The sequence below is a fragment of the Exophiala xenobiotica genome, assembly GCF_000835505.1.
Source record: "Exophiala xenobiotica strain CBS 118157 unplaced genomic scaffold supercont1.7, whole genome shotgun sequence".
Taxonomy (NCBI): Eukaryota; Fungi; Ascomycota; class Eurotiomycetes; order Chaetothyriales; family Herpotrichiellaceae; genus Exophiala; species Exophiala xenobiotica.
The window spans coordinates 2,665,418-2,686,411 of NW_013562488.1; the positions used below are offsets into that span (position 1 = coordinate 2,665,418).

Sequence of the window (20,994 nt, forward strand, 5' to 3'; positions counted from 1 at the left end):
CATCACCCATGACGAGTAGATTTGCGGAGGAGCTCACGTGCTTTCCACTGAGATCCCGTCCACTACTAGCTAGCAGGACCTCGTACGGTATTCTGAGCGCATCGTGTACTTTCTTAACAACTTCAGCTACTTTAGCTACAACCTCGCCAACGTCTGCTCCGGCGGGATACTCGTCCACTCCTTGACCGTCTGCAAATCCATAATGGCATTCGGTCCCCCAAACCGAGCCTGAGTATTTTCCCAATCCCTATCCACTGCCGTCTCCGGCCTCCATCTGAAGCTCTCCTTCAACCTCGTGTCCAGTTTCCCCTCCATCGCATCCACCACAAACCCTCCCACGCTCGGAATATGCATGAACCCGTGTCCCGACGCGCCACACCCCAGGATCAAACTCCTATACTCGGGATGCCGATCGATCAGGAACGACCGATTCGGCGTATCCGCACACCAACACAACCTCGCAAAACAAAATGGCCTGTCCGCCAACTGCGGCATCGTTTCCCTCAGGAACTCGCGACACCGTCTCTCCGCATCGGCGGGGATCTGGTTGACCGCCAACGGTACACTGACTCTGCTCCCATCAGGCCTTTTCAACCAATTACAATATCCGGGATGCTCATCACACATCTTCAGCTGATTCTTATCCTCGTCCGGCTCCATGAAGAATCCCTTCTCAATGTGGAATAGCACGGGCAGGTTCTTGAACAGTCGCGTTTCTTCCGGAGTCATCTGAATATGCGCGAGCGTCCACGCCGTCGGCCTCAACTGACCCCTGAAATCGAGCAACTGATCACTATTCGCCCCGGCGCACAGGATCGTCGTGTCCGCGCGCATTTCTCGTCCGTCCTTGATCCTCACGCCCTTGACATCGTCACCTTCAAGCAGCAACTCCGTCACGTCCGCCACGACAAACTTCGCGCCCAGCCTCTTCGCCTCATTCGCGCACGACACCAGCGCCTTGCGCGCATGCACCCATCCCGCACCCGTGCTCTTGTAAAGACCTTTCCACTGCGGGAAATCGCCGGTCAAAACTCCCTTGGGCATCGTTTTGCGGAACGCCTCTGCATCCTCGAGCGTGACAAACTCCTTGTTGATATCCGGCCGCTCGCGATCGTAGAGCACCTTCAGTCCGTCCTTGGAGCTCGCCGCCACAATGTACCCGGTGTCATGATAGTAGGGCTTGAACACCGGGTCCAAGTTCCATCCCTCATTGGCCGCGGTGAGCAGTGTCTTGGACACCCACGCCTCGCCGTCCCCCTCGGAGAACTGTCCCTGCTCGACGATCTTGTTCACGTCGTTGCCCGCCGAGATGGGCGAAGGCACCGGGTACGGATCGACCAGCGTGACGTTGGTGTACCCTCGACGTGTCAAGTGCAAGGCCGTGCTGCAACCCCACGTCCCGGCGCCGACGATGAGGATCGATGATGACTTTGAGGAAGCCATGTTCCGACAGTAGTAGTACTCCGTGTGGTACTTTTCGAACCTCTTTCTTTAGGTTTGGTTTTGATTCGTACACCGACTGACTGCTGCTGCCGATAATCTTTGGCAAATTTGAAGCCTCGATCGATTTTTCGTTTGCTTTGCTTTGGCTCGGAAATTGAGAACGATAGAAAAAAGATCGAGGACATCAACAACTGTTTTCAAGACCTTATATGCTGGGACCAAGTGACCCTATCAGAACGATGCTGGCTTGGCTACCACTCGGACCGACGAATCTAGGTGTTCTTGGTGGACCACAAATCTACGAGGCTTACCTTTTTGAAGCAGTTTTACCGGCCCATGATGGCCCAACCGCGTTAGCTTGGAAGGTCCATGCGGCCGAATCAATTGCACGCCCTAGCATCGGTGAATGGGTCCGAACCACCTAGCAATGATTCGCCTGTGGTCTGACCCTTTTGTCTCTTTACTTTCTAGGCCGGAGCAGGCATGATATGCTCAAATAGGTATATCTACCAGTCGTCGAGCAGACAAGGCATGACCTGCGCTGACCTGACCTGGCCTGACCACATTCTGCTGCTCGCGTGGGCAAATTCGATAGGATTGAGATACGACAGGAGGAAGAAACTGTTAGAGCCGTGCACGAGAGACCCTTCGTACGTAGAGAATCCCCTGAGCCTCTGAATATGGCACCCATCATGCACCCTCTCTTATGAGATGATTCACCATTGTCAAGGTACAGGATAAAAGATACACCTTTTCACACCTCTAGCCCCGTGTAACGTACAGCTTTACCAAGGTAGTGTGCCACCACAAGACTCGATTCCTTGCACACAAGACCTCTTACAATCTTCAGTCTCGTCCTAGTGTATGAACCTCTACAAAGATGCAACCAACGATCCCCAACGTGCACGAACAAGGCATTCGCATCACAAGACCCCTTGGGATTCCACCCGCCGCCCTCTGTAGTGCCTGCTTTTCCATCCCGCCTCTTACAACACATATCGGAAAGCCTTGTTCTCCATATCCGTCTTGTCATAAAAGCCTTCCAACTCTCCATCCACACCCTGAATCTCGCCATTGGCGAACGCCCGGTCTCGCTTCTTGTTCTGGTGCGACATGTACGTGCGCAGGCACAAGTTGAAAGTAATCTGTTCACGCAATAATTTCGTCAGCACACCCAGTCCCTGTTTTCTCTCTTTGTAGACTGTCGGCTAGTACTTACACTCAGCCCAAAGCAAACCAAGAGCCCCGTGATGGCAGACTCGTAGACCGGCGCCTCCGAAGGAAAGAAAATGTGTGGTCCGATCAGGTTGCCTACGCCGAATGCCGCAAATACAGCCGCATTGACGAATGACCGCTTGCTGTGCCCGGCAAAGTTGGACGCCGTCAACGTCCAGCTGAACAGGTTCGTCACGCCGAAGATGAACTGAAGCCACGTGCACCCCAGCAGAGCCCATTTGTTGTGCTCATTCCTGGCAATGAAGCGAATACCAAACAAGCCTGCCACGTTAGGGATATTGGCCGCGATGGAGATCCAAATGACTGTGTTAGGGACCTTGGTAGCAATGTATCCCAGCACAGGCTCGATCACCGCGACAAAGGCACCGGTGGGCATCTGAAGGAGAACCGTTTGCAGGGAGTTAAAACCGAACCCTTCGATCAGGGGCGAGGCGAATGCAGAGACACTGGAGTTGCCTGTGATAGCCTCGTTAGCCGCCGGCTCTGCTTTGCTGACAGAATGTACTCACAAATGCCGTTGGTGATTTGAAATGCGCACAGAAGCCACATTTTGGGGTCGACCAGTGCTTCCTTGATCTGGTAAGGTTTGAGTTTCTTGTCCTTGATACCAATCTTGTTGGTCGAGATGCGGTGGATGACGACCAATTTCTGGCGACGGCTCAACCAGCGCGTCTCAGTGGGAGTATTGGGGACGAGAAAATAGAATACTGCAGCCCAAGCTGTAGTGATGGCTCCCACAAACTATTCAGGGTTAGTTGAGCACCGGAAGCGACGATGTCTCAGAAGCGCCTACCAAGAAGACGAGCTTCCAATTCGAAATGGTGCTGTGGCTGTTTCCAAGCCCATATGATACAATAGAGAGCACCACGACACCACTGCCGAAGGACGACTGCCAGAAACTGTTTCTAACTGGAGTCTCTTCACGCTTGTAAAACGACGAGGTGATAATCATCATCGTAGGAGTAATGCCGACCTCGAGACATCCTGTAACAGCTCAGCCCGTGTCTACCGCCGCCTCAATGTGTGTGCTTACCAAGTAGGAAACGAAGGATGGCAAAGCCTGCAAAGGACTTGGCGACGCAGCACATGAAGGTCAAAACGCCCCAGAGGAAGATCAGGACCGTCGTATAGGTGGCCACAGGAAGCTTTTGGAGTAATAGGGTCGAAGGATATGCCCACTGTTATGCAAGGTCAGGTACAGGTTCTACTCTCCAAAGGTGTTCTCACTTACAAAAAGGTATCCAAAATAGTAGATGCTGGCCAACCAGTTATAGTCACTTGGTGTCATGCCCTGCGCCAGATTGTCAGCGATTGATGACCGGAAGTGAGTTGGAATTGTTTACAGTGTCCTCCAAAATGCCATAAGCGTACGCATACCCAAGAACAGCATTGTCCAAGAACTGGAGAGCATAGGTGATGCAGATAATCGGCATCAAAATCCAGTCGCATCGGCGTCGCACAGCCTTGCTCTCCGCGTCGAGCTCTGCCACTGGAATAGTTCGCATCTCCTCGAACCAACCAAGAGCAACGTCAACACCCTCAGGCACCACATGCGCAAGGCTTACCCTGTCCGAGGCCCCATTGGACACGTCTGTGGGCTCGGACTTCGTCGTCATGTTCTCCATCTTCTCAGCCATGATACCTGACAAACAGAAGAGTGTCTGTTAAGGAGTCGAGAGAAAAAGGTTTGTTGATATTCTGAGAATATAGTACTGGTAACCGGAACTCGAACTCAGCGCAAGGAAGTGACCGCCTCGGACTTTATAGCATGTTGCTCTTGCCTTCGATGAGCTACCGTTGATGTCCAGGCTTATCTCGGCTTCGTGTAGACGAGTCTTGATACCCCAGACACTTAGGGAGATAAGCCGTCTCGAATGCCGCTATCCCATGCGCTAAAAGACCGATGGCAACGATTGATGGTCCAGCCGACCTGTTCTCAAAGACGATATCTGCCCAGGTCTCTTTGTAAGCCGTGAAAGCGATTCTCGGATCGTCTGTTACCAATAGCTTGGCTCTGATATGCTCCTACGCTCAGGGCAGGAGACCCACAAAAGTATCCCATGAGGACAGGGGAGTCAAAAAGCATGGAAACGAGTAGATGGAGGCTTTTCATCTTGAAAGTGGGAAATTTTTGACACATGGGTTGAAGCACGGATGAGTGATTCAGGTGTGGATTAGTCTGTTAGCATGCCGCGATTGTTTCCCACCGGACCCGCTTCATGCACAGTGACAGCCCAAAGCAGGCATGAGAAAGGTACAGCCGAGGGACTCCACCCCAAAGCCTTCAGATCCGGGAGAGGCATCATCTCCACATCTCGATTGATCGTTTAGTGGCGAGGCACGCGAGACTAGGACGATCCTGGACGACTCGCGTGCCACATGGCGATTGGTGAGTTGATTAACATACCAGATATCTGCTCGAAGGTCCAAGCGACAATTTCGGGGCCGTCTTATCAAGCAGTGATCTCGATGCTGCTCGATGTCGGCTTCAACGCGGCTACCGAGGCATAAGTCTGATATCGGTTATCCCATCGATTGCTCCAGAGGGGGGTTGTGTTATCTCACACCAAGGTGAACGGATTGGCCCCGGGAAGAATACCTGCCGTGCTGGCTGCGTAGAATCAAGATCTATTCGAAGAGAAATCTGACAGAAAAGTGGCCGAACCTTTGGCAGGAGGTATTTCTTTCCGTGGGTTGGATCCTGCCCAGATTAGAGAGGGAGCGACACTGCGCTCGCAAGAAGCCTGAGCCGGCCTCGACAAACAAAAAAAGTTGGGCCGTGAGTGCTTCTAACTGACAATATGCTGGAAGTCCATTGCACTGGGAGTCCTTTCGAAGTGAGTCGCCCATGATCGCTCTTGCAAGTCAGCTCTGTTCCTGACCATGATTCCGCCCATATCTAGATCGGCCTTGAACATGGGGCAAAGGCCACTGCTCAGATCAGAAGCACGATTGCGTTCTATGCCGACCTGTTTCGCAAGAAATGCAGCCTGAGTTGGCAGGCAGCATGCCTCGAGGCGAAGAAGTTCGCTCCTCATATTCATCGACATTATCCTCATCTCGAGACGGAGATGCGAGGTATCGCAGAAGGGGCTGGAGTGACCTACGAGGAAATTTTGGCTCTGAATGTCCGGTCAGAATTGTTCTTCGGGGCAGCTGTCGATGGCTGTACCAGCCTATCCTGGAAGACTGACAAGGCGTCTTTCGTGGCACAGAATTGGGACGTGAGTTTGAACGACACCATCAACTGAAAGGTAATCTAATGTATCGGAATAGTGGATGGTCGAGCAAAAGGAGAACCTCGTCTGTCTCCAGATCGAACAGACTGGGAAGCCCGTGATTCAGATGCTGACCGAGGCCGGCATGATTGGCAAGATAGGTGCGTGTAACACCGACCTGCCCAGAAGTTTCCGCTAATCCTTCTTGTAGGGCTCAACTCGGCAGGCCTGGGACTCTGCGTCAATGCCATTCGCTGTGCTGGTAGCGATCCCTACCGTACACCCATTCACATCATGTGGCGGATTGTACTCGAGTGCACTTCAATAGCATCTGCAGTCAGAGCCATCCAGGCTCATGGCTGCGCAGGTGCCTGCCATATGCTCATAGCGGATCCATCTGGTAGCATAGGTGTGGAAGTCACCCACAGGACAATCTCCTCCCTCGAGCCAGATGCGAAAGGAAGGATCTTTCACAGCAACCACATGCTACGAAAGCATCCCGGCACAGAGATGTTGTGGGTAGATGACAGTCTAACCCGTGTCGGAAGGATTCGGCAACTAGCAGACCAACAGCAAAGAGAGATCACCAAAGAGTCAATACAAGCTTTGCTGTGTGACGAAGAGAATTATCCATGCTCGATCAACAGAGCTCAGGAAGGAGAGAGTGATGCTGCCAGTGTGTTCAGCATTAGCATGAACTTGACAACAGCAGAAGCTCGAGTGTTGGTGGGGAGGCCAAGTAGTCCAGAGAAGGTGTTCACGCTCCGACCACGAGCAATAAATAAATTATAGAGATTTGATTGATCTGGAGTGGCTGTATCATCTCAAAGAAAGCTCAAAAACTGTCCTATCGATAGGCGGAGAACTTCTCGTCGTCCCAGAAGAGTATCTCACCGCTAAGGCTACGAGGAGCAGTCAAAGCCAGATTTGCGATAACAGAACCAGGCTGATAAGCCTCGACAAGTCTAGGCTTGACGAAGTCCGTGTAGATTTGCAACTCTTCGGCGCTCATTCCAGAATTATCTGAGCATCAACGAGTCAGCACAGAGATTAAGCAACATTTCTGACATGTGGACTTACAGTCTCCTTTGAAGATGCCTTGCACCAGGGGAGTGTTCACCACACCAGGATACAGCCCGACGGCAGTAATATCAGGTTCTTCCAATGTTAAGACTTTGATGAGATAGTTGACGGCTGCCTTGGTAGCGCCATAAGCTCCCCATGCCGCAAATGTTGGCTTTTCTCCAGCGTCAGAAGAGGTGAAGATGACTTTGCCCTTTGACTTCCTGAGGTGAGGGATTGCCGCTGTAAGCTGTGAACGTTTTTGTCAGCCTCGGCGTATTCCCGTTTGTCTTGTAGAAGCACATTCGTACCATAGAGATCTGAGAGACAACATTGATGTTGAAGATTCGCGTCCACTCCGATGATGCAACGTCGCACACTCTCTTCACTGGTGCCATTATGCCAGCGTTCAGAGCAAGAGCATCAAGCTTCCCCCAGGTATCCATGGCAACTTTGATAGCCTGGAAGTTGGTCTCGTCTTTCGAGACATCTCCAACCACGTACTTTACACTCTCAGCTCCGTGCTTTGCCTGACGGTTCTTCAGGGGCTCTTCAGCAATGTCCACCAGCACGACTTTGGCATCCTGCTGCAACAGTTTGTCGACAATCGCTGCACCAATTCCAGCACTGGCTCCTGTCACGATAATAACTGACCCTGCAGACATGTCGTTGATTGAGCGCCTTGGTCACGAATTTGTCGTCAAGCGTCGGAGGGCAACACCTACTCCTGAAAATGTGATCATACAACAAGCTAGATCGAGGTTCTTGGCGAACGTCGTTTAGATAGTTATTCAGACATCCGATAAGGCCATTGGACCAATTTCCGGTTTGGGCTGAAGATTTCCTTTCAAGCAACGTACCGCTTCGGGAGAGCTCCGATCTTTCCCTGATATCAATGCAAGCACAGATACCCGTACTTTCGTCTTAAACTGTTAGGGTGCGTTATCGTCCGTGGGAGGACGACCTTGATTAGACTCCAGGAATGGGGAGGATGGTCCAACCGAAGGGCCCACTCTGTTAAGAAGCTTGGAGAGAACTTATCCCCGAGCAATCGCTAAAATGATCTGGAACGATCAAAAGGTAAGGCATTCGAGCGAGCTGTGGGTCCTTCATAAAATGCCTGCCCTGATAAGAGGTGTCGCCATTTAGTCAATTTTGCATCTTGAGTAAAGTACAGGCGAAGGAAGGCGGACTTGGGAGGTGTATGGGTCCACAAACCCGATACTGGCGGAGCCGGTGGTAATCCACTGCCTGCGGAGGCCTTAATGACAAGCCCACAAGAAGTGCAGGGTAACGCTTGTCTCGACTGAGATTCACACATAGTGTGCCCGATCGCTCGGTTTCTACCAATTGTCAAGCACCCATTCTCAAATGTTCCGGCCAAGGGCCGATGGAGCTTGCGGGAACCCAGACCATTGATGACCTTCCGAGGTTCTTTGGTTGCATGGAATGGCTGGTCAAGGGCTCGCTCGCATGGACCTGCTGAGGCTTCCACCTTCTCGCCGATCCATCGGAGCGCACGCACTCAAGTAGTTTCGTCGCAGTAGATAAGATCCAGCGGACGACGAAGTCTTCTTCCTCTGCACAAAGCTATACTCCGTTCCTCTTTGGCCTCAAAGCGTGCATTGCTTGTGACATCTAAGATGGCCTCCACGACTTTCACTTCAGACCACTGCGAATACCCGATCCAAGAGCATGGTGCTCCTAGACTGTCGCTGAAGGGCGAGGAGGCGCAAAATGAGCGAGTACGTTTCGACCCCGCGAAGCACTTGCGATTCCAGATGCCCGACAAGACATATACACTCGACGACTTGAAATATGACACCAAACAGGCTGTAGGTCATGTTGCGGCCACAGACCCATTCCCTCTCTTTTCACGGGAGGCCATCATTGAGATGCGTCGGGAGCTTTTGAGCGAGCGGACCATCAAGAACTGCATGACCTACACTCGACCTGGGTCGGTGCAGATTAGGGGTGCTGCTCCTCAATATGCACCGTTCGTGTATGAGGCCTGGACGCACCCCGAGACAATCAAAGCCGTTTCAAAAGTCGTTGGCCTTCCAGTCAAAATCAACATTGCTCAAGAAATCGGCCACACGAACGTTCAATTGGGACCAGATGGTTTGGAGGGTCTTAAAAAATTGACACCAGAGCCTCTCCAGCCAAAGACGTCTGCGGACGGCATTCAAGAGGAGGACATCACCGAAGACAAAGACACAGATGTGATCGAGTGGCACAATGACATGTACCCATGGTCGCTGGTCGTGTCGCTCTCTCTTCCCCAAGGCAAAGGTGGCGAGACTGCTTGTTTGTGCGGAGATGGCTCGATCATCAAAGCTCCGAAACCCGATGTGGTAGGTTTCCATAAACTCCTCAATACCTTGCCTTTCGGCTGCTAATCGTTCTTGGACAGGGATATGGTGTCCTCCTACATGGAAACGTTGTCAAGCATAAGGCCGTCCGAGCAGTCGGTGCAGAGGAGCGGATCACCATGGTGTGCTCCTGGTGGCCAGCTGACCCTCTCTTGTATGACGACTCAAAGATCTCCCATACGCGTGATGTCTCGTACAAGCCGGAGATGTACTACCAGTGGATCACATACCGTCTGGAAGTCTTAGCTGCTAGATGTCTGGACCAGGCCAAGAAGCTCCACCATAAGCACGAGAATAAGAAGGACTATTCTGAAGCTGTCATCGACCCGCAGGAGTTCGCTGCATGGGCGAAGGAGCAGGTCGCTTTCTTCGAAAGGACATATGATCACGTCAAATAGATAATCAGATTTTCCCTAATTCGTAAAGATCATGTTGATTCTCGACTTGGTGTCATTAACGGCGCGATAATTTGCCCCCCCGGTATGCTCCTCACACCAGATTAATGTTCTCGCTAATGGGCGCCACGTATCTCTCCCAGTCATTCCTGGAGTAGTGGTTGTTTGGCGTCTCCGGGAAGGCGTCCTCCTCCAGGTCTCTTGCCTGCCAGACCTGGCTGATGATTGTTCGCATCCGATCAATGTTCGAGACGGTAGAACTCTCCATAGCTTCCAAGACTCTCAGCACCAGCCGTCTACCATGGACAGGCGAGTTTGTTGCCTCGTCGACCCATAACTCGTCATCATAGGGATTGAGCTCAACGGCCGCAACGAAGACAGGCCAAGTCAGACCGGTCACAAATCCTCGGTCTACAAAGTCAGAGACAAGGCGCATAATCTGCACGACCAGCTTCATGACAAGCGGGGTGGTTGGGAGAGTATTGTATAAGGCGCAGTTCAGGAAGAGTAGAGCCGCAAGACGCTTGATCTCTGCCGAGATGAGGAGGAAATCGTCCTGATCATTTTCGACGATTTGTTCGAGGCTTTCGAGCTTGAATCTTGTGACAGCACACGCGTTCAGAAACCCGTCCGAGATCGAGATTGAGGGATCAGAATAAGCTGCCCTGCTCAGCTCAGTGATGGTGCAAAGGAGAGCCACCAACTCAGGACTGCAGCCCATCCAGACATCGACAACGTTCTCGCCAAAGTTCCAGTAGTCACGGCCGAAGAGGGGCACTTGTCCGCACGCTGTGCGTCCGATCACATCGTGAAAGGCGAAAAACCTCTCCGCGAACGCTGTGAGATCGTTCACTTCCACATCTGCCCCAGGGACAGTCTGCAGTTCTTTCCGGAACCTCACCATGTCGTGGGCACCCTTGAGATGGACCACCCAGCCCGAGTCACAGTCCTGAATAATCTCGTAAAGGCAGAGAATGACCATAGTCACGAGGGTGTCGGAGCTCGAGGCAACTTTGTCCGCACCCTCAATATTGAAGCGGTTCTGCAGAATCCGCAGAACTTGCGATTTGAGCTTCATAGCAGGCATTTTCCAAGCGGGTTCACTTTTGGCCCTGTGACACGCCGACAAGGCAAGTATTGAAAGAATGCCGGTGTTGGAATTCATCAAGGTGAATGGTAAAATTAATGACGCAAATGGCGACTGAGATACTTTGCTAGGTGTAGTGAGCGGACAGAGTTTCTGGATGTAGTAGTCCAGAAGCATAGAATGGTCGCCGTCGACGAGATGCGGTACAAGCGGCACAGACCGAGAGCTGATGAGGGCGTTGCTTTGAAAGCGAGCAGGAACATCGTTTAGATCGTCTTCTAGGCTCTCATTGAGGCGAGAAGCCAGACGCTGCAAAGCAGCTTCCTCATCTCCTGGGGAGTGCCAGTCCAGAGTCGAAGTCTTGGATTCTAACCTCAACGGCTCTTCGAAGGTTTTGGCAGAGTAGTTCAGGAAGTGATGTGATTCTATCTCAGGGATGGTAGACCATTGTGCTGGCTCAGGCGGAGTACGGGGGACACTCCCGGCTTTTGACCATACACCTTCCCTACCAAAAGCCAGTCCCCTCGAGACAAAGTCTTCTTCCCATTTGACCTCGATACCGAAGTCACACCGTCGGCTAGCGATCTGGCAACGCCGGCATTGTGGTCGAGTCTGGTCACATTTTACTTTGCGCGCACGACAAGTGAGACAGCCATCTCGCGTGCGTGGCTTTGGTGGAAGTTGATCTGGTCTTCGTCGACGGCCCATTTAGAATCGAGGATGTCGGGGCGTAATGACCATTATGACTGATCTCCCCTCTTTGACAGCGTCTTCTTAGGGTCCCACGTGGCCAGGAGCAGCTTGGTAGTACTGTGTATGCAGTGGAAGGAGCAAGACTTGACTGTTTGTGATGAGCTGGAATGATTGATTGATTGCTCTCTATCTCAGGATCGATGCGGAGAAAGAGATACCTTATGGGTGCCAAGGGTGCAAAAACCATGCTCCATGCGTGAAAGTGGATGACGGGCGACCCTAAACGGCATCGCTATCAGTGCCCGAAGTCTCCTGGAGGCGCCAGTGTGGATTCATGACGGTTCGTGCGATAACTTGACTCGATCGCTAATTTGGCAGACCAGTTTTCGGAGAAGTCCAGAGAAGAGTGGCTGGAGACAGTGGAGGACGATAATGCGGCGAATTGTCGTCTGCTCGATGCTGAGTTGGGCTTCCATATCCTCAAGGCTGGCTTTGCTGTCGAGCTGGCTTTTGTGGCCCTGTCGCCGGCCGTAGACGACATCTTGACTACTGTGAGGCGCCAGCGACGTCTATCTTTGTAATGCCATATGATAACACACAAGGGGAAAGATTGAACCAAGGTGCACCTGAATAGACGATTACAGGGGCACGTGACCTCCTTCAATTGCTAGGCGAACTGTCTCATGTCTTGAACCACAGCGAGAAACGACAGCGAGCATGTGCTTCCCGACCTTATCCTGTCCCGTGAGTATCTCACACCCCCTACTCCTAATATAGCATCATGTAGGCCCTCAACGGCGAAACTCTGATTGCTAGAACAAACATCATGTACGACGTCCCTTTGGAAAAGACGGCAACCTCCTAGTCAAGATCATCTAATCCTTCTTCCCAATTGCGGGCCTTTTCATCACAAGCAAACTCGACATCCTCTAGGATGTCGTCCTCCTGCTCGGCGAGGCAGATCTCGCAGTCACGGCCACGACATCTTCTCCGCCAGACATAGACATGCAGGATGATGAGCCTGGTGATAAGTATACCAGTCAGGAACAACGCCCCACAATCGATGTAGAAGTTTCTCAGCTTGTTCTTGCGACAGAGGTTTCAATATCCCCCGAAGGTCCCATCAGAAGTGTAGAATTGGCTGGGCGAGGATTGAGAGACATGGTTTCGCTGGCAAATGTTGGATGATGATGGCTTGACGCAGTACTGCCTGAGTCAGTAAATGAAGAACAATTAGGGGTTCATACGTACATGAGTGGGTTTGGCGATGCTTGTTTTGTCTGGTTCCGTGTTGGAGTGGAGAGCAGCCGCGGTAGTCTTTTATGTTGAGTATCGATGGCCGGGAGAAAAGCTGTAGCCGAGAGAGTATGATGAATATATATATATCATAAGACGCGTTGGCGCTCCACTTCAGTGTACCGCCTTGCATGCGGGAAGCGAACCGTGACCGAGGAAACGCAGCGTTCTTCACTGTGACCACCTGCAATAGATTCACAGCATGGTGTGATGGCATGCGTCAGTAGCTCGAAGAGATAGTCATTAGCTGGACAATGCCGGCCAGAACTTGCTTCAGGTACGGCTGCATGATGAATCCTTTATTGTCTGCTCGTGACTTTCTGATGGCTGGAGTACAATCAGATAGAGTGGTGTGGGAGTTGGAGGGCGTCGCAGGCTTGCCATGACTCTTGTTGTTGTTGCTTTGATAGCATATTCATCTCTCCTGCCCTCTTTCGTTTGTCTGCGGTTGGCGTGGCCCTTTTGCATCCTTTCTTGCTAGGACTGTCGCCATCCATTCCTCAAAATCTTCCTCGGCCTCTTTCTCAGATTTACCAGTCCCATCGACACCCAATCCTCCTCGCAACACTCGTCTCGCGTCGGCCATGCTGTTGATGTCAAAATACCACATTGTCCCTCCAGCAGCCATCATTGACAAGCTAAGTACGTTGATTGTTGCAATGTTCAGTGCTTCCAATGCCTCCATAGCACCGCTCACTTTCTGGGCTTGTTCCGCTTGATGGGCTGGAGCGTTTGCATAGAAGGCAGGGTGGGTGGCCAGCCGTTTTCGGGCAAAAGATCGTCTGGTAATGAGGAGTGAGACGGCGAAGAAGGCAAGTCCGGCACCCAGTATCACTTTGCTCTTTTGTCGTTCAGGTTGAGCGGTCTGAGGAATTGAAGGTTTGGGGGCTTCAACGACAGGTTCTGGTTCGGGCTTGAGCGCAGGCTCTTCGAGCAGTCGTTTGTTAGCCGAAGGTGCCTGTGAAGGAGAAGAAGTTGCAGAGTTCTGCGCAGGGGAGAAAAGAGATGTGAACCACGACATGATGCAAGCAAACTCCAGCTGTCAACGGCGAAAGAAGTTATTCAAAGCACGAGCGCTGAGCGTTCAGTTGGAGACAAAAAGAAATGGGAGTCTTCTCCAGGTCCCAATTGTTTAATGCTTAAGTGTCATGTGATCTTCTTTGGTCCCTCGGCGGACTTGCCTTCCAAACAAGGCTTACGATGGCTTGTTCTTCTATTCTAGTTATTCATCCTTCCTGCTGTAAGGTATTACAACGGATGGAAGCGGAGCATCTGGTAGAATTGCTCTTATGGCCAACATCAACACATTGCAAAGAAGCTACGCTTTGTCATCGGCAAGAGACTTGTAGCGACCAAGCTTGCTTTGGGAGATAATGATGTTTCGAAGCTCCTTGAGATTTAAGCAGTGAAGAAGGGCCTTCCCTGGAGATGGTGCTCTTGTCAAATATAATATCCCTGGCTTGGCTCGTCTGAGCAGCCTAACTGCTTAAACTGACTTACTTACAACTTGTGAAGCAGATCATGAAGAACAGGACCATTGATGACGAAACTCGAGGCTGTCACTGTGGAGTCCTCGTACGTATTCATTCTAGAAGTCCTTTAGCTGGTACGGAGTAATCAGAGCTTGATTCTTACATTCCAAAGGCCGCTGTCGCGAATTATACCTAAAGCGAAGTAGTCGGGGTAGTCAAGAGCACATGGAGCCGGTGTGCCGGGCTTCAATAAGCCAGAGCGCTGGGTAAGACCAAATTGGTACAGCTAAAGTCCGCAGCGATACAGGCGGGGGTATGTGATCAAGCTATCTGAGCCACCTTTTGACGCGTACTGGCGTATTCGTGCACAAAAGAACGCAAGTCGACTTGGTCTTCTGGCCAATGCGGTTGCTCTGATCCTCGATGAATACGCCCCCATTGAGTTATAGGCGCGAAGTGAAGGGCGCATTGGGAAACGAGCGGTACCAGTCAGCTTAACATGAGTGGCAGAGTGCAGGCTAGTGGGCTAAACACAGCCCCCCACCATTGTCGGACGCCCATATCAATAACCGGACCCGACGACTTCAACGGCGTGGAATGCCCTAAGGCCGCAGCCAAAAATGTCATAATACAATATTGCATATGAGCACCTTTGGATAACCTACATTAACCACGCGACGCTGCTCAGAAGCGGATGGCTTGCGAAGTGGACAACTACTGAAGGTGGTTGTCTAACGATCCCATTTATGTTTCGGTACAGCTGCTTGATCGGCATTCGGTGACATTGGTATCAAAGGCTCGCAAGCCATGGTTTACAAAGGACCGAGTCGAGGATGCTACACATGCCGCAAGCGACGGGTAAAGGTCAGTAGCCTAGGAATCAACTGTCAAATCCGGTACGGATGGATATACTGATATCACCACCTACAGTGTGACGAAGTCCGACCAGAATGTGGCAACTGCAAGAAGCGCAAGCAGCCGTGTTCAGGATACCGGGATTTGTTTGACACCCTGCACAAGGATGAAACCCACACGCACACTCACACCGCGGCCCACAACAACAAGAAGGCACCATCAAAGAAGAATCCAAGAGTCGAGATAGCAGAAGATCTCGATATCGCCCTCGACGACCTTGTTTCTCCCGAGCTGAACACATCATCCACGACTTCTTCATCAACGCCGCAATCTGGAGATGCCCTGATGCTTATTGAACCGACGCGAAACGCTGAAGCCGAATGCTTAGCCTACTTCTTCGTGAACTATGTCAATATCCCACGAGATCCGAGCACCAACATCTTCATCGAGCATATTCTTCCGCTATACTTGAATTCTTCGCTTGATTCCGCCCTAACTCAAGCTGCCAATGCCGTCGCAATCAATGTGACGCAGATGTGGATGGCTCGATACATGGACTCCTATCTAGCTCGAGGGACCTATGCAAGGGCCGTGAGCTTGTTGAAATGCGCACTAGAAGATCCGATCGAGTCCAAGAGCGACGACACCCTTGCTGCGGTGTTCCTGCTCGACTTCTACGACTCCCTGAACAAGCGCTTCGTTGGATTCATTGACAACGGCACACACCAGCAAGGAGCAGTCGCGCTACTACGGCATCGAGGCGAAGAGAACTTCAAAAGCCCCACCTCACAGCGACTGTTCACAGCATTGAGAAGTCGGCACATCAGCTTCTCCATGCAAACGGGACAGAGAGTCATGTTGAACGAGGACTTGCTCACCGAAGACACTGCGATCCTTCCGTCGGCAAAGTTAGACCTCATCAATGCCGAGCTTGCAGACTTACACGTCGCTGCCGCCGAAGGGCCCGAAACTATAGGTACGAGCGCGGTTGAGTACTACCAGTCTATCATCAAGCGGGCCCTGGTGATTGCTCAGAAACTCGAAGCCTGGAGAAATTCCTTGCCCAAGTCATGGCAATCCGTCCCCATTCCGGCCTCGGAACTCCATCCTTCGATCCGAGCCGCCGGCGTCTACGGCGACACTGTCGACGTTTATTCCTCGCTGACAGTCTCTCACGTCAACAACGCTTCCCGGAGCTCGCACGTTGGCGCATTCCGTCTCATCGCACTATGCCAGCGAGAACTCAAAGCTCTCGGCGTCGAGACGGACCATCGGCTCCATTCGAATATCATTTCCCGTACGCAAGAGATCGTCGACCGTTTCTGTGCTTCCGTGCCGTACCATTTGGGGAATCGGACCACGCTTACATTCCCTCACGAGCACAGCGAATACCCGCATGTCCCTGATGAGCTGCGGAAACTGGCAAACTACGTCGATCCGTTCGGCAACCCCGTCGAAATGACACAGGAAGACCATATCCGCGCCGCAGCCGCTATAGGAGGCTGGTTCGTCATGACACCACTAAGCAACTTTCTCAGGGCGCCAGCGCTGCAATGGCCGAATTCTCAACCCGGTCCGCTTGTGAGCCACTTGCGACCAGGCCAGATGGATTGGATACGTGGTCAGATGAAACGGCTCCAGGCGATCTATGGCCTACCGACGGCTTCGACGAGCAACTGGCAGTTTCCCATAAGGAATCTACGTCTGGGCGGAGACAAGACCAGTGGCCCCTTCAAGGTACTGAATCGGCAGCTTTGGCAGGTGTGAGGAGTGGCATTGTCCAACACAAGATGACGCACATGTTACTCACCGCGTTCAAGTCCATCCACTTGGTTGTTGTCTCAGCGATGCAGCTACCGCGGAACCGACGTTCACCCAAGGCCATGACATAAGGCAGTGCTGGCGGTCTATCCGACAACACTCGGAGCACACGGCCACTGTCTGTTATGCAGACGGGGAATTCGCAATTGTCCCTGACTTGGCGGTACAGATTGCTCGAGCGCACGGGAAGTTCTTATCCGAGCACGAGCCTGCAAGCTGTCCTCGGCCAATGGGTCACAAGTAAGCAGGAAGCTCTTCATGCCCCGGGTATATGCTCGGCACTAGGAGACAATGTCCAAGTGACCCTACGAAAGTTGGGCCAGCGTTTGGGATCGCAATGAGCACGTGTTGCACACTGTGAGTTTAATCGCTCAAGTGGTTCTAGTTGGTTTCCCACCGAGGGTGTTGCATTTCCAGGAGGCTAGATGTTGGGTAGTGCAGAACACCCTCGGATTTGCGCCCGGACATAGCCACCCACTCTGGATGTGGATTGCGCAAGCACAAACCTGGTCTAAGGCAATATCTATGTTTTGGTGGTGGGCGATTAAGTTTTGGGGTTCCTTTCATCCTTGGATATGTGCCATGTAGAGTTCAAATTAAGATTCTGACGTGCATATGCTGAGCGATCAAGTTGAGGAGGACTTGCCTTTTCGGGTCATATGGAAGTCCTTCTGGGCAATGCTTGTAGGGATAGAAGGCATTCCGAAAGTTTGTTGGTGTAAGCGAAGGTCAAAACAAGAGAGACTTCTGGATCGCGGAAAGATATGGCGATGTCGATAGAAGATACTCTGAAGCTCTGGGTGAACCCGGGCGGTTGGAGGAAGTTTGTATGGTCGGAAAATGGTCCTAGGTTACCTAGGGTTGCAAGATATTGCGGGGTGTGCGCGTAAGAGAGCTACAAAAGATCAATAGGTTACTCTCTCAGCTGGGTGTTGTAGGTCTAATCTCTGCGCCTGAGAGTACTGTAACTTGGTTGTTAGCACGCTGGTGTTTGGGGGCTGACTATTGTCTCATTATCGACAACCGTAACCTGCGGCAATGTAAGTTAGTGTTTGTCTAATATACTGTACCTTACGATCGACTTGCTGGAAGCCTAGAAAGGCATTCTCCGATTCTGCAAGACATCCCCATCAGCTCAAGGCCTTACCTTGCGTGAGTTCATCGTATAACAGCGACATCCATCGTTCAAGGCAGAAGAACCACGTGGAGATGCGCAAAGGACGGAGTACCACCTCTGACGCTGTGTGGCGTCTGTCAAAAGTCGCTTCTGGCTCATCAAAATCCTCATTACTACCGAAAGAGGCAGCGTGTGCTCCTGAAGAAGCAAAATCGATGGAGATAGCCTTTTGACTAGTGCAGCTCGGTTCCAAACCCAGCGCCCGCACACAGGCATCGTGGCGGTGTGATCCCGAAAGGCTGAAACAGAAGAGCATGCTCGTTTAGAGGGATGATCACTGATGCAAAAGCCAGAGGCGTATTGGCTTGTAAAAATGAATGCAGGCACGAGTTCTCGGATACAGGGAGGCTATTCACCACTGCTATTGATGGCGCTTGCCTATGAGCATAGCCGAACTCGAATTCGCCGATGAAGCTGATACGTGGATGCATTACTCGCATGAGTGGTCATGAACACCATTGTGAGAGGAGATGATCCAGACAAACCGTACCTCAACGTTTGGGCGATTAGTATCCGGCGGATACAACTGACAGAGACTGACCCTTCGATAAAAATGGCAGCCGCCTTGATGTTATGGGTGATGCTAGCTGGGAATCGACTTCAGAAATCAACTGCATCATGCTGTATTCTACACCCAAGGAAGCACTTACGATACTCAGGCGCACCAGGCTCTGCTGTCCTTTCCTTCTCGGGGTGTTTAAGCAGGTACGCGGCCCTAACTAGAACCTGCTAAAACTCGCTTGTCTAAGCTTCCTTACCGAGGCCGATGGAAGGTTTGCCGGGGCCGTCGTCATGAGCTTGGCGACTTTCCCCAGACGCACGCCTGCATCGTACATTGTACACCCCCTTGGACTGCATCACCATTTGCAGGTCTTCGTGGTCGACCTAGATCATCACCGCCATTCAGGCCCATCTAAGATGACCCTGCAATAACAATAACAGGCGCACGATGGCGCCGCCTACTCCGTCACCCCCTACAAGTCCTATCACCACTGCAACACCGACACCTTCTCCCGCTCCCTCACCTATTCCGCCTCCCGTCCCAGTCGAGACTCATCCGAACCGGGCAAAGCCTCAATTACATCGCCTCACTTCAGACCCGAGTCGCCTCGCACCAGAGGATGCATACAGGACATTCTCGCCACCGCGACTGCGACCTGTCCCTGAGATCAATGGCTCTGCAGCTGCATCCGCTGCGGCCGCTGCTCTTAGACCGGCAGTCGCGTCTTTACGAGCACCGCCTGCTATACCTCCTGTTGCAGCACGGCTTGCTGAAGAACGAAGGCGCGCAGCCAGCAGGAGGCGCAAGCAACCGCATGTTTGGAAGAAGTTGCTGTGGATCAAACAACATGGATTCCCAGACAATTATACAGACACCGAGACCTTCTTGGATCATTTGCAGAGAAATCCGAGGCTCAGACCTTACGATTTCTGGCCATTGGTAGCAGACTCGGCAGTCATTGTGCAGCATGTGTGCTCGGTTGCCATCTTCGTCTGCGCATACGCGGGCATCTACCAAGATCGTCTGTCTCCGGTGTCGGTAGTGACATGCGGCACGATCGCTACAGTGGGTGGATGGATTGTATGGGATCACTGGATGGGTCAGGAAGAGGCAGAAGAGATGGCCGCTGTCAAGAAAGCAAACAGACTATCTGTGGATGTTGACGACGGGTCGAGCACAAGTTCTACTGGCTCAGCAAAACTGATAATGAATGGCAATGGTCATGCGAACGGACATGCAAACGGCGGCGTGGGCGGCCGTGGCCTCAGTCTGAAATTGTCGACCAGCAATCTGGCTGTCAAGGAGAACGAGTCGAAGTTTGCCGGCAAGCATGGCCAATCTCTATCCAAATCCTCTTTCCAATCGATATCACCCATTGATGCTCTGGGCGACTCACAAATGGAACCCTTTCCGGATCTTCGTCCGACCACGTCTCATTCACAAGCTCCTCAATCACCTAGCATTATCTACTCTCCAACCACGTTGCCAGCGTCAATCTCTCCACGCAATCAAGCACGTCTCAAGACTCTCAAATCCGCCGGTCTGATCTATTTTGCGCTTCTCGGGTTGTCGCCGATACTCAAGTCCTTGACCCGATCAACTTCATCCGACTCAATCTGGGCTTTGGCTACCTGGCTCCTAATCATCAATATCTTCTTCTTCGACTACAGCAGTCTTTATGTTCCCGCCAAATCTCAGCCATCGGCTTCTTCATCAGAAAAGTCCAAAACTACTCCGGCTGATACGACACGCCCACACACACACGCCTCATTCCGTGCTCCTGCATTTCCATCTTCGTTGTCGACAAACGCAGCGCTGATGGCAAGTACAGTGTTGGCATCACGGCTGCGGACCACAACAGCCGTGTTTAGTCTGACTCTTTTCTCCATCCAGGTATTGGGGCTGTTCCCGGTGTTTCGACGGCATCTTCGCCACAAGTCGTTCAATCTACATCTACTTCTTACCTTTGCTCTTGTCACCATGTCGACCTGTGGGTTGAGCTTGATATTGTCCAAGTCATACACACATACATACGGTGACTGTGGATTCTGTCTGGGCTGGGTATGGCATGTCATAAAACGGTGCACCATTGGATTTGCGATAGGAGGGTTCAGTACAGCATTTGTCATGGGAGGTTGTTCCTGGTGGTTGATTGGGTTGCAGCGGTACAAAAATGTGGTTATCGGTCCTTGGGATCCGGCCAAACCTGTTCTGGCCGGTGGTGTCTATGGACGAAGTAGAACAGGTACAGATTAATGTTTATGTCATTCTGCTGACTGCTTGCTATGGCCTTCTTGTCCGTGGCGTTCTTTGACTATTTGCGGGACACTCCGGCGTCATCATGTCCTCCAAAGAGTGCTCGTCC

General features: G+C 51.9%; 9 protein-coding genes across 10 annotated transcripts; 4 read left to right on the top strand and 5 right to left on the bottom strand.

Moving 5' to 3' along the window:
- Positions 1-135: 135 nt before the first annotated feature.
- PV05_11680 (uncharacterized protein) lies at positions 136-1,594 on the bottom strand (the record flags this gene model as incomplete). The annotated part of the gene is made up of 1 exon (XM_013455188.1): positions 136-1,594. The coding sequence occupies exon 1, from the start codon at positions 1,441-1,443 to the stop codon at positions 136-138; it is 1,308 nt and encodes a 435-aa protein (XP_013310642.1). The 5' UTR covers positions 1,444-1,594.
- Positions 1,595-2,303: 709 nt separating this feature from the next.
- PV05_11681 (uncharacterized protein) lies at positions 2,304-4,316 on the bottom strand (the record flags this gene model as incomplete). Its single annotated transcript, XM_013455189.1, has 7 exons — positions 2,304-2,588; positions 2,663-3,135; positions 3,189-3,420; positions 3,473-3,663; positions 3,713-3,857; positions 3,911-3,970; positions 4,023-4,316. 7 exons carry the CDS (start codon positions 4,314-4,316, stop codon positions 2,430-2,432), a joined length of 1,554 nt encoding a protein of 517 aa, XP_013310643.1. The 3' UTR covers positions 2,304-2,429.
- Positions 4,317-5,480: 1,164 nt separating this feature from the next.
- PV05_11682 (uncharacterized protein) lies at positions 5,481-6,689 on the top strand (the record flags this gene model as incomplete). The annotated part of the gene is made up of 4 exons (XM_013455190.1): positions 5,481-5,516; positions 5,583-5,903; positions 5,956-6,058; positions 6,109-6,689. The coding sequence occupies 4 exons, from the start codon at positions 5,481-5,483 to the stop codon at positions 6,687-6,689; spliced, it is 1,041 nt and encodes a 346-aa protein (XP_013310644.1).
- Positions 6,666-8,309, bottom strand: PV05_11683 (uncharacterized protein). Its single transcript, XM_013455191.1, has 3 exons — positions 7,271-8,309; positions 6,978-7,209; positions 6,666-6,920 (listed from the first exon to the last, which is right to left on the bottom strand). Exons 1-3 carry the CDS (start codon positions 7,622-7,624, stop codon positions 6,745-6,747), a joined length of 762 nt encoding a protein of 253 aa, XP_013310645.1. The 5' UTR covers positions 7,625-8,309; the 3' UTR covers positions 6,666-6,744.
- A 293-nt stretch (positions 8,310-8,602) lies between these two features.
- PV05_11684 (uncharacterized protein) lies at positions 8,603-9,729 on the top strand (the record flags this gene model as incomplete). The annotated part of the gene is made up of 2 exons (XM_013455192.1): positions 8,603-9,313; positions 9,373-9,729. The coding sequence occupies 2 exons, from the start codon at positions 8,603-8,605 to the stop codon at positions 9,727-9,729; spliced, it is 1,068 nt and encodes a 355-aa protein (XP_013310646.1).
- Positions 9,647-11,720, bottom strand: PV05_11685 (uncharacterized protein). Its single transcript, XM_013455193.1, has one exon. The coding sequence runs from the start codon at positions 11,519-11,521 to the stop codon at positions 9,821-9,823; it is 1,701 nt and encodes a 566-aa protein (XP_013310647.1). The 5' UTR covers positions 11,522-11,720; the 3' UTR covers positions 9,647-9,820.
- A 430-nt stretch (positions 11,721-12,150) lies between these two features.
- Positions 12,151-13,887, bottom strand: PV05_11686. Of its 2 annotated transcripts, XM_013455194.1 has the most exons (3): positions 13,184-13,887; positions 12,758-13,129; positions 12,151-12,712 (listed from the first exon to the last, which is right to left on the bottom strand). In XM_013455194.1, the coding sequence occupies exon 1, from the start codon at positions 13,821-13,823 to the stop codon at positions 13,218-13,220; it is 606 nt and encodes a 201-aa protein (XP_013310648.1). In that variant the 5' UTR covers positions 13,824-13,887; the 3' UTR covers positions 12,151-12,712; positions 12,758-13,129; positions 13,184-13,217. The 2 variants fall into 2 exon arrangements, with proteins under 2 accessions (XP_013310648.1, XP_013310649.1); XM_013455195.1 differs by having other exon boundaries at positions 12,758-13,887.
- A 988-nt stretch (positions 13,888-14,875) lies between these two features.
- Positions 14,876-18,008, top strand: PV05_11687 (uncharacterized protein). The gene is made up of 2 exons (XM_013455196.1): positions 14,876-15,138; positions 15,205-18,008. The coding sequence occupies exons 1-2, from the start codon at positions 15,082-15,084 to the stop codon at positions 16,894-16,896; spliced, it is 1,749 nt and encodes a 582-aa protein (XP_013310650.1). The 5' UTR covers positions 14,876-15,081; the 3' UTR covers positions 16,897-18,008.
- Positions 18,009-18,972: 964 nt separating this feature from the next.
- Positions 18,973-20,903, top strand: PV05_11688 (uncharacterized protein). The gene has a single exon (XM_013455197.1). The coding sequence runs from the start codon at positions 19,077-19,079 to the stop codon at positions 20,883-20,885; it is 1,809 nt and encodes a 602-aa protein (XP_013310651.1). The 5' UTR covers positions 18,973-19,076; the 3' UTR covers positions 20,886-20,903.
- Positions 20,904-20,994: the final 91 nt, after the last annotated feature.